This window comes from Lytechinus variegatus, chromosome 7, assembly GCF_018143015.1.
Source record: "Lytechinus variegatus isolate NC3 chromosome 7, Lvar_3.0, whole genome shotgun sequence".
NCBI classification, from domain to species: domain Eukaryota; kingdom Metazoa; phylum Echinodermata; class Echinoidea; order Temnopleuroida; family Toxopneustidae; genus Lytechinus; species Lytechinus variegatus.
The window spans coordinates 32,102,357-32,115,269 of NC_054746.1; the positions used below are offsets into that span (position 1 = coordinate 32,102,357).

Genomic DNA, 12,913 nt, shown 5'->3' on the forward strand with positions numbered 1-12,913 from the left:
CTCCTTGCCTGAAGCATAAAATGTTAAAATAATGGAATTCCACGTGTTCAGGGAGGAATGAAACTTCATTTCACATGACAATGACGAGAAAATAAAAATATTTCATATAATAAATTACAAAAGAAATAGTGAGTGATGTCATCAACTCTCTCATTTGGATGTAACTGGCTCGTTCATATAACTATTTTGTTGAAAATAAGTGAAACTTTAAAATGCCATAACTTTCTTATTTTACATCCGATTTTGATGAAATTTTCAGTGTTATGCTTGATTTTTTCTCTTTTTATTTAAATCAAGTTTTTGTTGGGGTGGACTTGTCCTTTAAGCAAAAGTTCCAGGTATAATACTGGTTGACATATATATATGTGATTAATTTTCATGTTTGGACGACTAAACCGGAATTATTCTGTTATGTGTACCATTCAGACATTTTCCCCATATCATTCACACCTTTCCATTCAAGCTGGACCACATACTTCTATCATTCATTCTTCTCTTAATCTTTACCTTTTACATCTCATTACCTTTCATAATTTCCTTGTCATTCAGGTATGTCCTTTCTATATATCTCTTCTATGTGTATCGTTGGCACTGACCATCCCATCATTCACACTATTTCCTTTTAATCATTATTTCTTCCATATCTTCCTTCTCTCTGTGTAATCTTTCTCTTTATTATTCACTTGCAGCTCTTTGTAAACGTCAACTTAGGCCCGTAAGAGATTATTTAAAAAAGGTCAGGAACGATGGCCCACCTATTTTTGAAAAAAGGGGGAAAGAAAGAAAACAAGGCAATAGCGATTTTGCGAGGGCACGCAACAGAATTGTATCGAAACTTCATTGTGAAATGACTGGGATGGAACAACGCTTGTCATAAAAGCCTTGCATGTAAACTTTAATTTTTTCCTGAAGATGACCTTACCATGTGACCTCCGACTGCAGCATAATATGCAGGTCCCCCAAGTCCATCTACCAAGTTTGGTTAAAAAGTGACTTACGGTTGCGGAGTTGTGTCATAAGAGTCTTTCATGTAAACTTTAACGTTGACCTGAAAATGACCTTACCACGTGACCTCCAACGGCAGCATAAGATGCAGGTCCCCTATTAAGTCAATCTACCATCCAAGTTTGGTTGAAAAGTGACTTACAGTTGCGGAGTTAGGTGTCATAAGAGTCTTGCATGTAAACTTTAACGTTGACCTTAAAATGACCTTTGGCCTTACCATGTGACCTCTGACTAAAGCATAACATGCAGGTCCCCTAAGTCCATCTACCATCTAAGTTTGGTTGAAAAGCGACTTACCGTTGTGGAGTTATGTATCATTAGATTTGTGACGGACGGACGACCGACATTTGGATCCCTAAGTCTCGCCTTCACCTCTGGTGGGCGAGACAAAAGAGGGGGATATCCCCTTTCTTTATCGTAAGGTTCTTTCAAACAGACTCGATCACCACAATACCAGATAATATACCAGAAAATGTTCAGGCCTCAGAATACCCAAGCATGTACAATAGTTCGAAATCTCTAGCTCAGCCAAACAAACCAAGTGACAAGCTTTCTCTGGAACTTGCTCGATGGGAAAGTTCTCATAATTGTTTTCATACTAAAGAGAACACCAATTAATTTGCAAAATCCTAACAAAGGTTCTTCTGATTTTGACAAGTATCTACTTACAATTTGAGCACTTGTTTTTGGGGGGAATATTACAATAATTTTTTTTTATCAGGAAATTTATAAAAGAGAATACCTGGTCTTCTAGAACTTCAAGTCTGTCTGGAAGCACCTAATGTACATCTTTCATTTTTTTCACACTGGCAATTCTTAACACTGTAACGAGTATCGGAACATGCTGAACACCTACATCCACACTCACATAATGATTTGATGCAAAAATGATGGAGTTAAACTTAAAGTTTAATTTTACTATTCCTCTTGCTAATGGTACATACAAAATCAATTAAAGATGATAAACATTGAAAAGTGGAATAACAGGGAAATCTCTTGGTCATTTATCATGAATACATGTACATAATGTACACATTTTCTTCACCATTAATTAACTTAAAAGCAATATCAAAGACATGTAAATTAATTAGGCTCCTTATTTTCAATCGATTCTGTTACATCTTTAACTACGATTTAAATACTGCATAACACATAAGCCATTTCTTATGAACACTTTATTCATCTTGCTGGACAAAATGAAGGACATATCATGTATTGTTGTTTTTAACGCATCAACATTAGGAAACCACTGTTGGATATGAGAACGCTTATTATCCAACAGTTCTCCAGCTGCAACAAAAACGCATTTCAAATAGGTTTCTAAAACAGAGCTATTTTGTATGAATGAATAATATAAAAATTCTAAATATGAATATATATAACCACAACCCTAATCACCAAAACTCCTTTGGCCGATTTCATTTTTTTTATTGGAACTTTTCAACTTAAACTTGAAGAGGAGGAAAATTCTGTGATGTTTCTATAAAAAAAAGGATTTTGATATGTATACCATAAAATATAGAATTAATATATTAGAAGTGCAAAAGATCAAGCTTTGTAAATATCAATATCATGATGAATTATCATACATAGAAATAGTTCATATATCAATCATTCTTTAAACAAAAGATATATTTACATAACTACACCTTACAGTCTCCTTACAGGTAAAGACTAAAACCAACATCAACTTTCCCGGAATGATCATAATTATCTCAGATTCCTCAAGTCATTATCATATGAAAACTTTTTTATACACTAATGCAGTGCTAGGATTCATGATTAGTTCAAATTCTTTTGACACCCCCTAACCGTAAGAAAACCGGTCAAAGACCCGCTCAATTGATAATCAGTGGTTGGTAGCATGAGGCATTTATTTCTTGATAAAATAGCTCAATTGTAGTGGGAAAAAAAGCTTATTTTTTAGTTTTATGAAACACTCTTGAAGTACTGCAACAACCTTAATGGGTTTATACATATATAAAAAAAAAGCCATCCCCAAAACTTTATACAACTGTCTACTCCACAACTTCAATGACTCAAAGTTTCATCAAACCATCCTCTCATACAATAAGCAATAGAGCTTTTGTTTTTGCTTTTAAGCTGAAGGAAAACAATAAAAATCCATGGCAGACATGCTGGAATACCTCCATACTAGTCAATTTGCTGTGCACACATGAGCACATAATTCATTGCCTAATAGAGCTCTGTTCCTTTCTGTTTCCAGAAATGACAGTATTTCAACTGAATGATGTGAACAAACTGGACAATAAAATGCATTTATTTTCGCATGGATTTGTATTGTGACCTGAGCTACACGTCATTAACAATTCTCCAAGTTACCATCCTGTAATGATAACTCTGGACTGTCTCTAACCCCCCCCCCCCCATCCCACCAAGAATACAGAAATTGTGATTGTCATGTAACATGGATGTGTTCCATTGAAAATTAATTCAAAATCTAGCATCAACACAAAGGGTGATTTCAAGTTCAGTGTCTGAACACCACATGTGAGGTTATAGAATGATCCCAATCACATCATTGATATCTCAACACCGAGTGAGATACTTCCCAGCAACAGCATCATATGGTGGTGGACTGAATGAAGTAAACCAAAAGGTCAACACCTAACCTGAAATCACCTATTGACATGGTTGATTCTCCGGCCCCAATAAAGTATCTCTTCAATCACGAATTATGTCAAATGTAAAGATATAAAACAGAAAAATAGTGGCACCAATTCTCCATGTTTCTGCAGAGCAGCTACATAGCTGGTGCAGGGCAGGAGCTTTATGACAAACCTTGTACCCTCATACAGAATTTGGTGAACTTTTTAAGGAGATATCACATGTTACACTTTTGAAATCGGACCTTAACCTCTATACAAGTTACAATAATAGTAAACAGAGCTACCTCTCACTAATTATTACTAAGGGCCATTTGTAGATGAACAGATATTAAACATGTTCTATTCATAATCACACCATATTCATGTTGTATGCAGTACTGCACATATGCATATGCCTTTCTATTAGATGTTTTGGAATTGAAATTAAAAAAATAATTAACCCTCTTTGCTTTTGAGATTAGGCTGGAATCAGTTCTAGGGCCTGTGTCTTTACTTGCCATGCATTTCCTTCAGTACGTTCTCAAACACCAATTCATCTGGGTCAGTACCAGGAAGTGTATATGCAGCCACATCACAATCTTTCTTAAGTTTTTCTACACTGGATCCAAAGACCATCTTCTTGCCAACTGGCAGAGTGTCTGGACACCTGAAAAAGCACAATGACATGCAAACAATACACAATTAAGTACATGTGAGAGAAACCTGAACAAAGGCAAATCACTGTTCTGTCAATACCTCCTGCGAAGCTAAATTGGCAAACTGATTTATGCAAGAATAAACAATCCAAAAATGTGTGGAAATCTTTCATTTCTTAAAAGAAAAGCATGATGGATCAATTCTCAGGAATGAAAGGCTACTTGAATATTAAATTTAAATCAGGGCTCTTACTTAACTATTTTTCTTTGGTTGCCAGTCAGGCAAACTATATGATATTTAGTTGACTGTTGGGTTGCTATAGGTACATGTAGTATTGGTGGCCCACAAAAATACTACTCTCAGCTCTCTTTCTCCAGAATTCAAGAATTGCCTTGAATAACAAGAAAAGCAACTTACCATTTGAATGCGCCGATCTTGTAAGCTTTAGACCCCACAAGTGGTTTTATTAAAGTGAAATCATAGTATGCTAAACAAGCACGATCATCGTTGAAGTAAGTGTCACGGAATTCGTCAAAATTTGGTTTGACTTCATCCCTCTCTACAAGATCATGGGTTTTCCCAACTATTCTTTGGCTTCTTGATCCATCTGTTATATCTCTCCAGACCTATAATACATGAAAGAGTAAAAATATCAATTCCAAACACAGCCCTCTGTTCGCAATTCACTTGGCAAGGGTGTTATTGCACTATTAACATTTCAGTCTGACTAAAAACTAGCACATCAATGATGTGGAGCTCATCCGGCATCTTGCAACAAAATTTAACACAATTTTTAATTTTAGCCCAGTTGACACTGTAGTGAATTATATTGGGGACATAAATTGAGGAAACAGAATTGAAATTGATGATGAAATAATAGAGAAGCATTTTATTGTGATTTACGAATTTCGTATAAAATCAGCATAAATAATTTTGTGGTCAAAATGTCTAAATTCTGTGTAGAAACTCGGTGAACCTTATGTAGCTCTCAGATGGAACCCCCAAAAATCAAAATCAGTCAAAAAAAATTTGTGAGTGTTGTGAGTTTTGAAAAAATATGCATAAATTAGCATATTCAATGAGTTTCAAATTTCTGTGTAGGAATTTTGTATCCCCACCTGGAGCTATCATATAAAAAAAAAAAAATAAATATTGATCAACAAAGGAGAAAAGAATTTTTTTGTGATTTATGAAAATAAATTTTGCATAAATTATTTTCTAGTCAAAATTTCAAAATTCTGTGTGGAAGTGTGGTGAACCTCATGCAACTCTACCAGATGGATAAAGAAAAAGGCATTTTCTGTGTTTTAACCCTAGCCCCCCCCCCCCCCCCGGCGTAGATAGGGTTACAAGAACAAGGCTAACAAAGAATGTAGTATTCTAATTCCTATGGAAAGAATGCAGTTTAATGCAAGAGAGTAATATAGTTAATAGCTAGGGGAAAAGAGAAATAATCAATCTAGAGTGAATTAAATATATAATATATTAAGTTTATTGTAAAGTGATTGAAAGTAATTAAAAGTAATTGACATTAATTGAAGTCTATTACAATTTTTAATTAACAATTAATTTCCTTTCAAAATTTCAATTAATATAACTAAGAAATGTAATCAATTACATAATGTTAATTATCTTGAAATTGAAGGCCCAAACTGACCACACAATCAACTTAAAGTGACATGGGTACCAAGGTGTACATGAATGCCTCTGAAAAGGGAGTACTTACATATTCTTTACTCCTTTTCTTTTGACCATCCTGTAGAAGAAAAACACAAAATCCCTTAATTAAAAATTGAACATTGCTTCTTGATCTAAGACTAATAAATTTACATTAAAAGTAAATCATCAATGAACAAATAAAAAAGCAAACAAACTAGTAAAACACCAGTGGCAATATTGTCTGCATTACAGTGCATCCCAGAAAAAACGAAACCGAGATTAAGCGATGATTTATAATTTTATCACAAATACAATAGACAAATGACCTACCTATGTAAAAGCTTAGAATCTCCTCTTTCATCGATATTACTTAAATTATTCCTCATTCACGCATGAGTGAGTAAAAACAATTTGAATGATCATACCAAAAACTCATTTGCCGGAGGGTATCTGAATTTCAAAAAGAAAATCGCATGCCTAAAAAGTTCAACATATGCTGTTCTATTTGATACCTTAATCACAAACCAGTGGAATGCCTCTGGCGGTCTCACCTGCATCACGCGATTCAATATAGCAGCAGTGCTGACTCTGAAATCTACTATAAAATAATCATTCACAAAAAAACATTCATACAGTGATAAAATACTTGACGACTCTTATGTCGAAGTTTTATGAACTAGGCCCAGTCAGTAGGCAGGTCCCAAAAAAGTGGCTTCTTTCATCCAAGTGATATTCATGACTTGAGAGGTTTTGCATATTTAATGAGCTTGATGCGAACCAAAACACCTCTTTTCATTCAGTCATTGCTGCTCTAATTGTGCATCGAATTTCATGATTTTGGTATTATTGTAAAGAAGAGTCATTCTTTCAGGTCATGTGTCTGAATTTATTCAAAGATTTTGTAATATACATGGAGGTTAAAATTTTGATCTAAAATATGCTACACTATTTTCACCTGAGAAAAGCTGCTATTTTCACACTTTATATTTGTTTGGGCCCAAAAGATTTTTAGATCATAAGCTGAATATGTATGCTTTAAAATGGTAGAGGTTTCAAAATAAGAATTGCTTTAATCGGGTCAAGATCACACTTTTCATTGTCCAAGTACAAAAAGCAGCTTGAAGACAAGAATACTGCAGTCTGATTGGTCAAAGAGACCACACACTGGCAAATTTCAACTGTTCCAGTGCCTGACTTCATGGGAAGGACCCCGGAGGGGGCACTCACATATATTGGTGGTACGGGGACGTGCCGCTTTGATGACCCCATTTTTCAGACCCAATTTTCAGTTCTCTAGATACTCCGAATGACAAAAGTTCAGCTCAGAAGCCGCCCAGCCCCGCTCGCAAGACCCCCGTTACGAGACATCTGTTCTCCAGCCCAACCAAAAGAGTCCAGCGCGAGCACCGCATGCGAGAGATGCACGTATGTCTTTGCAACTCCCTACATAATAACTAGTAGCCGCTTTACGCATGGCGAGTGCATGCACAGCGCTATGGTGCAACGTATTTGCAGTGCCGCGATCCTGTTCCGTAGACCCTTCACACCGCTCGGTATATATTTAGTTCCCAAGACCCGTATTTTACCCTTTTAGTCAGTTCCTTAGACCCCCATTTCAGAGTTTTGTGAGGCACGCCCCCATCAAAAAATAATTTGAGTGCCCCCCCCCCCGAAGGACACACTTCCCATGTGGTAATCTCCTTAAATTCCCCACGCCTGTTGTTCTGTGAACCTTATCCAGTGTCAATCAGAACTCTGGATTTCATGTAAGTACAAAATTTCAGAAATCTTGTTTTGTACCTTGGTGGGAAAAGTGTGATCTTGACCTGATTAAAAGGTGCCGCATATCAAGAGTGGCATTGTGAGAAAGTACAGAAGTTCAGCTTTATGGTGATATATATATATCATTGAGGCTCAAAATAAAGTTTTGCACAATTTGCAAAAGAAAACAGAGGAAGAAAATTCAATTTTGAGGCACATTTTCAGGCTAGGAATTTACTTATTTATCAAAATATTGTAAGCAAATTAAATTAACAATATGAAAGAATAACATTTTACTCTATCTGATGGTGCGATGATATTCTATTTAACTAGACGTTAAAACGGGTAAATTCTTAGAGAAACAAAATCTCACAAATCACAAGATTTTGCAAGGATTCAGCAACGAGATGATTTGGATGAATCTGGCCTTTTCGCTCATTAGCATAAGGACATGCGGTCTGACTGGACCAATATACTTACAGAGTTATGATGGTAATAGTATGAAAATTATGTACATGTACCGGTACTTACATCTTCTTTTTCTACTAATTCAATAACTATGTACTGGGCACCTTTCTCTAGAAATTCCTTGGCATTCTTAATTATAGAGGGATCAGCTGTCATTCCAGAGGACTGCAAGTAAAACATACATTCAATACCAATCAGCCATTTTCAATATAATTCTAAAAAATAAAAACATTAACCCAAACTTCTGATGAAAACTAGTTCACAAAAAATACATCATGTGGGAGGAGGACTTAAAACCCCTTACGTCCTGCATTAAAAAAATGTCTTTCTTCAAATTGACCTGGTTCTTTAAAGGGGAATTCAACCCAAATAAAAAGTTGGTTTTAGAAGAAAAAGACAAATCAGACAAGTTGATAGATGAAAATTTGAAAAATATCGGACAAGCAATAAGAAAGTTAAGAATTGTTACAAGTTATAAACTCAATTTGGCTGCATAGCTGATGTCACAGTGAAGTAAAACAAGGACTACTCTTCCATGTACTCCAATAAATAAAATGAGTTTTTCAAGTCTTCAAATATTTTTCTTTCATGACATAAAACTATTGGGTGCGTTTACGCATGACTTTTTTACCCTAGAATCGTGATTTAAAACATGATTCAGAAGACAATTCTGCAGAATCACAATTGCATTAAGTCATCAGTAAAAGTAATTATGTTTCAAATCACAAACATGAAACATGGAAAGACGTTGCTGCAGAATCATGTTAGAAAAAGGTTGAATACGGACGGACGACATTTGGATCCCTAAGTCTCGCCTTCACCTCTGGTGGGCGAGACAAAAACATTATTTCCCAGGTAAATGATTGTAGCATGTGGCATGAATATTACCAAGGTGTCATTTACAAACATACATGTATATATGAAAGGAAAGTCAACTCACCATGATGGAATTTGGGGGTTGTTACTGGTTTCTGTGTATGAAACAAAATGACAGAGAAAAGAATTACAACACAGATCTACATCTGCATGTAGATCTAGGTCTAAGCCTACAGTAGGCTAAAGTGATGATCGGGTAGGTGTAGCAGTAGTGAGGTGGAGCCTACATGAACATCACTTGAGGTAGGCCTAGATCTAGATCTGAAAATAGAAGACTTGATGTCCTTCCTGCTCAGTTTAACCTTGGACAAATGCTCCAAGAAAAAATTTCAAATTTCCTATTTTTCATCTGGATTCTGGGGAGCACATAATACCAATTAATCACTATGCACTGGCCACACACGCCTGCAACAATTTGGCTTAAAGCTGAATTTAGGGGGTGAGTTTTCATAAATATGGGTTCCACACACAATAATTCACTTGTTAAAACAGATAACATGTCACAAAAATCCTCTGCTTTCTCGATATTTTGCTTTGAAAGTCTACGGAATTAGCCACCTGTCAGAGCCAGAGAGACGAGTGTACAGAAAATTACTCTGAGTGTGACGTCATGGCCTTGAATTTAGTATTTAAGAGGTGCACGGATGTAATACAAAATGCTATGCAGAGAGAGAGAGAGATGATTAAACAATTTTTTAAAAGCAACTCAAATCAAACAAAGGGGAATCATATGTACAAATCTTTACTTTCCCTGTATGAAAAATAGTATGAATAACTATCATGAACTCTTAAATCATGAAGTAAGATTGCAAACATTGAGTTGTTGAATATTTTCACTATTTCTCATTTATTTTATGATGTTCGATCAAGTGAGTAGCTGGAAAGTAGATCCGGCGGCTAGCTCAGATCTGCACGCCTATACAATTCACACAACACAACACAGCTAGCGCGCAGCTTTCAAGTTTGTCACTATTGCATGTTTACGTATACCGTATTGCGGTGGCTTTATATTTCTTACGATGCATCTTCTTTTTCTTCTTTCCTTTTGACTCCATTTTATCCTTTGGATCATTTCCACTCATTCCACAGAACAATCATGCATCAATCCTGCTATTCTTCTCGGCCTTCCAAGTTATTTTTTTAAATATTTATGCTAGAGATCTGCGAGAGCCATCACATATACAAACGCAAATGAGTTGAAGACAGCAAGCACGTATAAGGTATACGGTACGGTAGCTCGACAGCTAACTGCGCCAGCGCCGGCGGCCGGTCGGCACAGAGCAGTTCCGCAATGGCGCAACCAACTGTGTTTTTTGCAAGAGACGCGTCACACGCGGATAAATGTTATAACACGTCTCCTACATGTACGTTATCGACTGGAGAGAATATCTTGATCAAATTTCATACATGTATTATTCACCTTGAAATTATTCCTTTAGGGTCTATGGTATCATTTTAAGGAAATTTACATATTTGGGATACATGTAATAGTAATAGTGAGGCCATAAATATACTTTTAATCATTTCCTCCTTGCAAGTTCTCCGGCTCGCAGATACAACTTCAACTGCAGTTCATTAGATCTATTATGACTTCGCCACGGACAGTCCTAAACAAAAACAAGGCATTAAAATCTAAAATCGCTACAAAGAAGAAGTTTCAAATGTACATGTAGGGACATATCATTGACTATATGACTTTAAATAATTATTACTTCCTCCAAAATTGTTCACATAAAATCAATAGGCCTAGCCATAAAATGAAGTTTTGACACAAAAGTAAATATGAAGGCGTACATGCTTAGTAGTAGTACACAAAGCGGCACTGCCTTGTTTACTACACCACTAATGTCACCAGGACCGTATAGGCCTACATGTACTCGTTCATGACGCATGGGGTCACAGTCAGAGAACACCCGTAAAGGTAGACATTCATTTCAGGAGCGAACTCAGTCAGGGAAAATGGGTAGGGATAAATCGTTCAAATTCATTATTTTTGAAAAAATTTGGGGGTCGAATCACCTCGTCTAGTGTTTTGGGGGGTAAAGGTTGCAATGAAAATATGGAATCGTCTTCTTAATCTTAAATTCAAGCGTTAGTGGCTAGCCTACTCAGTACTACATGTACATGATGTACGGACGGTATAGATCTATCCCGCTTGTGGAGTTTGACTGCATGAGAACTTATTAAGTTATAGTCTAGATGAGGAAGTGTCAGAATCAGGACGCCTACTGCCCGTACACTATGCTGTATACACAGAGGAGCCGATCATGCTCGACGTTGTCACAGACGATAATAGGCCGTACCACCGTACCTACATGTATGCTTGCTATGGCGAGAGAAAAAATTCTAGTGGAGTCGAGTGCAGTGGCTGCCGTGATGAACGGTAAAATAAATCAATTCAATCGCGCTATAAAAAAAGACGGCTATTTTCAAGTCAAATTTGGACAAATATAAAATACATAGGCAACTTGTTTTCTATTTACAAAATACATTATAATTCATACAAACAAATTAACAGTCTCACCGTAAGTACCGGAAATGCTAAGTAAAAGGAAAATTGTGAAGGCGAGCGCACGCACGTACGTCGCCAGCGCGCTAGCGAGCTGCATTTCGCATATGTCTAGTCTGCATAGCTATAGCGCATACAGCGCTCGCCCGCGCCGCCATGATTGTAACGCGGGCACATCCAAAACTATAGCATGCATACTTGTATGCTGGTATAGGGATATCTTACTGCTTCCAATGCATATGCGCCCCCACGACATACATGTATAGTAGACAACATGTGGACAAAATGGTTAAAACAATTTTTTTTTCTTTAGAAATTTGTATATATGTATAAGGACAAAAAATAAGGTATGCTCCAATAGATCCGACTGCTGGAACAGTGAAAAAAATGGGCCAATATGTCAGAATTAATTTAAGTGCCATTTTGACTCATTATCATCATGATCATTTCATCTGTCAACCAATTGGTCCAATGATCAGTTCGTCTAACAACCAAATCTTCTAATAACCATTTATCTAACCCCTTCTGCAAACAAACCAAAATAGATCTCACTGCTTTTGCCAATTTTACTCACCTTTTCAGTGGAATTTCACCTTTTTATTGGTATTATCTGGTAGAGCCACTGAAACTTCATACATTAACACAAACTATACAAAAATAGATGAAAAATGAATCCAACTCTTTTTGCAAAATAATGAGCTCTCCTTTGTTATCTGTTAAATTTTACAAGGTATGGCCACACGTTAAGTGACAGATTAAAAAAAAATACACTCATTGAAATAATTGGGGTATAGTATAAGTTCTATTTTTTTCTCTTTCTTCTCTTTAATGATTGTCAAACACTAAGCCATAAATAAAATAATCATATATCCAAAGTGCAACAAAGAGGTAAATATTCTAGATTTCATTGACCACATCAAACTAGAAAATACATTTGTTTTATAAAACTGGTACTTATTGAACTGTTTAAGATTCATTTCTAGGCAATGCATTTATATACTATTTTCTCTCTCCCTCTCTAACAAAAAATCCTGCACGTAAACGCTTCCTTTATCTTGAGGACAAGTTCACCCTAACAAAAAGTTGATTTGAATAAAAAGAGAAAATTCCAACAAGCATAACACTGACTTTCATCAAAATCAAATGTAGAATTAGAAAGTTATGACATCATAAAGTTTCACTTAATTTCACAAGACAGTTTTTGCACATCCTGGTTGGTATGCAAATGACGTCATCCACTATTTCTTTTGTATTTCACTACCAAATGAAATATTCTATTTTTCTCCCCATTGGCAAGTAAAACGAAGATCAATTTCTCTGTGAATATATGGAATTAGCATTGTTTAAATACTACATATGGTTCAGTCAC

General features: G+C 35.9%; 1 protein-coding gene across 2 annotated transcripts in view; it reads right to left on the bottom strand.

Moving 5' to 3' along the window:
• Nucleotides 1–1,896: 1,896 nt before the first annotated feature.
• LOC121419032 (cofilin-like) overlaps nucleotides 1,897–12,913 on the bottom strand; it is a 33,740-nt gene continuing 22,723 nt past the window's right edge. Inside the window, exons 1-6 of one of the 2 annotated variants that reach the window (XM_041613309.1) lie at nucleotides 11,560–11,604; nucleotides 9,100–9,130; nucleotides 8,223–8,324; nucleotides 5,998–6,027; nucleotides 4,689–4,897; nucleotides 1,897–4,281 (exon numbers count right to left, since the gene is read on the bottom strand). In XM_041613309.1, the coding sequence (XP_041469243.1) occupies nucleotides 4,125–4,281; nucleotides 4,689–4,897; nucleotides 5,998–6,027; nucleotides 8,223–8,324; nucleotides 9,100–9,102 (501 nt within the window). In that variant the 5' untranslated portion in view covers nucleotides 9,103–9,130; nucleotides 11,560–11,604 and the 3' untranslated portion in view covers nucleotides 1,897–4,124. Of the gene's footprint in view, nucleotides 4,282–4,688; nucleotides 4,898–5,997; nucleotides 6,028–8,222; nucleotides 8,325–9,099; nucleotides 9,131–11,559; nucleotides 11,605–12,913 lie in introns of those variants that run through there. The other variant, XM_041613308.1, reaches the window with a different exon arrangement.